This window comes from Xiphias gladius, chromosome 21, assembly GCF_016859285.1.
Source record: "Xiphias gladius isolate SHS-SW01 ecotype Sanya breed wild chromosome 21, ASM1685928v1, whole genome shotgun sequence".
Taxonomy (NCBI): domain Eukaryota; kingdom Metazoa; phylum Chordata; class Actinopteri; order Istiophoriformes; family Xiphiidae; genus Xiphias; species Xiphias gladius.
In genome coordinates this window covers 13895349-13900212 of record NC_053420.1, presented here as the reverse complement: position 1 = coordinate 13900212, position 4864 = coordinate 13895349, and the positions used below count along the sequence as shown (strand labels likewise).

The 4864-nt window shown below is 41.3% G+C and overlaps 1 protein-coding gene across 1 annotated transcript; it reads right to left on the bottom strand.

Moving 5' to 3' along the window:
• Positions 1-603: 603 nt before the first annotated feature.
• Positions 604-4653, bottom strand: LOC120783235 (taste receptor type 1 member 3). The gene is made up of 8 exons (XM_040116066.1): positions 4448-4653; positions 4018-4318; positions 3253-3609; positions 2721-3137; positions 2402-2605; positions 2150-2270; positions 1288-1658; positions 604-1194 (listed from the first exon to the last, which is right to left on the bottom strand). Exons 1-8 carry the CDS (start codon positions 4651-4653, stop codon positions 604-606), a joined length of 2568 nt encoding a protein of 855 aa, XP_039972000.1.
• Positions 4654-4864: the final 211 nt, after the last annotated feature.

Below are 4864 nucleotides of genomic sequence, written 5' to 3'. Positions count from 1 at the left end.
TGGATTTTTTAACTCCCAAATATTGATATCGGTTGCCACAAAAACTGATATCGATGTCAGTTGCCATATTATTGGTAGATCTGTAATGTATAGTATGGGATTGCTACTTGTATTTATTGAATTTATTTAAATACTCCTGCCAAATGAGAAAATTCTGTGCCTTGCTCATTTGACAGATACTAGGAGAAAATTCAAAGAAAATACTCCTACAGTTGTAGAATTTTAACTTTACCGTTAGCCAGTGAATGTAGTTGTTAACAACATTTATTAATTATTTATTTATTATAATAAAAATTTGCAAAATATATATTTAAATATTGAAATGTCCTGTTTCTATACATTGTACATGAGAATCTTCTGTGATTTAAGTTGTTCATAATTACATATTAATTCAGCAATAAAGGAAAAACTTATGATTTATGAGCCTAATGTAACAGTTCATAGCCCTCAGCCTCAAGCTATAATATACACGGACATTCTTTGTTCACATACGCAGGATGCAAATGTAAATTTTAAAAAATATTTGATTCTTAGATATTTTTTATTAGGGTTTTTATTCATTAAATTGCACTGTGGTAGCCGCCTTAGACACTGTGTGGCTGTTTATTGCTCCGACTGCGGCTGTGGCTGTGGCTCCTCCTGACCTGGTGTTGGGACGCCCTCTAGGAAGGTACAGAAGTGCTCTGGTGTATTGAAATCGGGTTTCCTCAACAGAAAGTAGCATTTTGGGAAATAGTAGGCTGCCACCAGTCCCAAGTTGCTCACCAGAGTGAAAGAAACATGGACAATGGACTTGTTCTTGTCAGTCAAGCCCATGTAGATTGGAATAAAGGTCACCCAAATCACACAGTAGATCAGGGAGGAAAAGGTGATGTCCCTGGAAAGGTTATACTGATGAAGAGGTTTCACTGCCATGAAGGTGCACATGAATGAAATAAGGGCCATTACAGTGTTGAAACCTTGCATTAAGGGAAATCCAATTAAAGGTAACACTGGACATGACAGAAAGGCCCTCACAAAGTTTATTTTCATATTTGCCACATGTTCAGACAGCGAGGGCCCTTCCCGCACAAACCAGCCACAGAGACCAGCCTGCACAGCACAGCAGACCAGCACAAACATCCAACTTCCAGGGCCTCTCAGTATGTGCAGGTGAGAGGCGGCTGTCTCTGGGAACTCTGTCACGTAGAATATCTGTTTGGAAAAATGGGTTTTCAGTCCATTTACAATGTGTGCTCTTTATATCGCTCTGCATTATAGCCATGTATTTTACTGGTCATTGCTTACCTGTAGTGAGATGGCCGTGATAATGGAGAGGGCGACTGTTTGGAAAATGGAGGTGAGGGGGAGCTGAAGACGACACACTACGTCTCCTGGCTGCCCAAGGAAGAGCAGCAGACTGAGGCAGGCTCCCATCAGGCTGAGCAAAGCCAAAAAACTCAGGGCCCCACCCGACGACATTACCAATGGAGTCCCCCGGTGCTTCAGGAACACCACACTGACTGATGCCTGACACAGCAGCAACAGCACCCCAGCCAGCGTCATTTCCAGAGCTTCAGGTGTGTCCCAGGACAAAACGTCAAAGGTGGGTTTAGTGCAATTAGTACTGTGGATCAGGGACCATTGACCTGCAGGGCATTTAGTACACTGGATGTCATCTATGAGTTAGAAAGGACAACAGGAAATTTGGTTATATGAACAAGCATACCATCTAGAATACAAAAAATAAAAATGTGACTGTATTTGATGCATGGTTTGATTGTGTGACTATTAAAGGAATAGTTCCACATTTTGGGAAATACACTGATCCTCTCACACACAGTTAGGTGAGAGGATCAGTGCCATTGAATCTGGAGCTACAGCTAGCAGCTGGTTAGCTTAGCATAACACTGATGACTGGAGACAGCTAGTCTGGCTCTGTCCAAAGGTAAGCTGTTTCTTGCAGTCTACCCCTATTTCCAATTTTTATGCTAAGCTAAGCTAACTGGCTGCTGGCTACAGCCTTACATTTACCATACAGACATGAGAGTGATATGAATCTTCTTATTTAACCCTCGGCAAGACAGTGAATAAGCATATTTCCCCAAATGTTGCACTAGTCCTTCAAATAAGGTCAAGGATTTGAGAGCTGTATAGACAACAACTTTACCTTTATCTGCCTGGTAAGTACCTGGCAAACAGTCGATACAATCAAAACAGCAGGAATGGAAGCCTTTGACTCTGCGGACCTGGCCTGTCTCACATGCTGCTGAACAGGTGGACTGAGGAACCTGCAAAAGTTTCGGCACTACAGTTAGGATTGTTATGGGAAAAAAAATCATTTAGATTTAATTACAAATCTTTTAAAATGTATATATGTTTAAAAGGTTATATTATTTTTCTAATAAATTGCGGAAATTACCTCTGAGTTTGCAGTGTGCCATTTGAAGAGGGACTTGTTGATGGACAGTTGTTCATTAAAACTTCCAACATCTATAAAATCTACACCCGAGGGTTTCCAGACCCACTCAACTACACTGTATCCTATGTTTGGGTTGCCATTACTGTCGAACACTAAATGTGTTCCATTTATGTTTACAGAAGTATTCCTTAAAACCTCCAACAGCTGCAAAAGAAGATTTTATTCATTATTTAAATTAAATGTTGTTTAAAAAATTTTTAAATTCCAAACTGTCTGCAAACAACTATATAGCAGACAAAAAAAAACAAAAAAAAATCACCTTCCAGGGATAGATTTTGGTTTCAGATCCCCATGCACAGGCAGTTGAATTGCATCCCAGCAGGTTATGCAATGCCTGTGCCACACTGTAGACGGCAGCATACACACTGAAAGCTTTGTGCTGCACTGCAAGATCTTTCACCAAGCTAATATTAGCAGGTGATAAGTTCCAACATTGTGAGCAGGGATTGTCAGGATTGCCAGACTTTGGAGGTGGACGCGATGTCTTCATCCTTTCCTTGCTCAGTTTGTTAAAGAGCTCCTGTGTGTAGGCAGTGAGCAGATCCAGGGTCTGTATCTTGTCAATGAATCCAATGATTGTACCCACCGTTTGAATATTGGGGAGAGAAGTCAGTCGATTATGGACGGCCCAACTTGTGCTGGCAATCCACACAGCTGTTATATTCCTCCTGATAACCTGGAATATATCGGATTGGATGACTTGCACTGAATTGAATATAATCCATCCACCAATAACATGTAATACTAATGTAATGTGCTGTCCCACATTGATAATTCTCTGCCTCACTAACCTCTTTAAAAAAGACCTCAGTTGGCTCTGGGAGAGAAAAGACCACAACCACTCTGACGTTGGTTGCTTGGATATTGTTGATGATGGTCTTGACCGCTGGTTCAGGGTCAGTGTATACTGGAATAAGCCCCTGATAGGCCACACACACAGACATATTTTCTGCAATTTTGGAGAATGTCTGCACAGCTTGTTGTCCATACTCTTCTTCACTGCCCACCACTGCCACCCAGTTCCATTTAAACTCTTTCAGCAGACGCGCCACAACATCCACTTGCCATTTGTCGCTGGGCACCGTACGGAAGAATGATGGGTAGAGATGATTGTCACTGAATTTGTCACTGGTCGCACCATAGCTAATCTGAAGTGAGAAGAGTCATATTATGACAGAGTATTTTATTACACTGATGTTACTCAGGCCTGCCCCTTAATGACACAGCGCACCTTCATTGAGGTTGCAGTACAATTTGCAGTGCAAGTGGGAACTTGTTTTCTGCGTAATTATGTTGTCTAAAATTTAACCAAACAAAACAATTGAACAACTGACAATAACGAATGAACAAATTAATATGTTTCTTTGATGCAGCTTGCAGGGAGTAAACACCTTTTACCCTGAACAATTTAAGGCTTATTAGGCACACGCAAATGTTCAGGTTTACTTTTAATATTTACTTTTACATTTAAAAAAATTTTAATACAAAATTTAAAATCAGCTCGGGAAGGGAGTATATATATTTGGACATATGACCAGACGTATTTCTAACCAAACCTGTGGCATCAGAAAGAATCCCATGAGTTTTCCAATGATGGACACCATTTCTGAGCTATAAGGACCAATCACGGCTGATACGCTGGTCTCGTAGTCGGTGTAATTACACTCCACAAATAGTACTTTGTTAGATTTTACAGTGAAGAAGGAGATACTGGGCTTCATGATGATGGCAGACTGTGTGCATGTGTCATAGATTTCATAACCCAACTTGATGCCAGGGAGCAGAATTTGGTTTCCGTTGATCTCATCCACTGCATATTTCATTACAAGAGCAAGTCCTAGTCCATGTTCATTTAACCTGTGGGACCCCAGGCAGAAACAAAAACAAAGGAGAAGCCTTGTTAGTCAGGATAAGTATACATATTGCTGCAAAATCTCAGATAATAGTGTAATTATTTCCCAAAACTGCTTTTTCATGACATATTACCTTTCACAGCTAACGTTGTTAGGCTCCCTCCTCTGGCTGAGGTTGCTGGTGAGCTGGTTAATGGGAAAGAGCCCTCCCAGCATAATGTCCCCAGACAAACTGAAGAGACTGGTAGAAATGTTTCTGAACCATTCGGGCGAACCATGCGCACTGCAGCTCAGTCTAAACTCCCAGCACAGAACCAGCAGAATGAAAGGTGCAGCCATGATGTGGATAAGCCGAAGACAGAAGCTAGACTGATGAGAACAGCGGGCCTATGTGTCAGTATATCATGAAATGTTGTTGCATGCAAACTCACCAGTAAGCCCCAAAGTCCGCTGGTGTAATTGGCCCCTCCCTTCCCTGGCCACCTGAAGGTTTGATACGAAGTAACTGAAAAACATGTTAGATGGCCATTAAAATATTATTGACCTACAT

Bases quoted from the DNA above. Each gene is read 5' to 3' on its own strand.
- LOC120783235 (XM_040116066.1), bottom strand. From the start codon at position 4,653: ATGGCTGCACCTTTCATTCTGCTGGTTCTGTGCTGGGAGTTTAGACTG. The intron at 2,606-2,720 runs GTGATTTTTTTT...CTTCTTTTGCAG, and splicing joins CCAAAATCTATCCCTGGAAG to CTGTTGGAGGTTTTAAGGAA. The intron at 1,195-1,287 runs GTAAGCAATGAC...TTTTCCAAACAG, and splicing joins TCACGGCCATCTCACTACAG to ATATTCTACGTGACAGAGTT.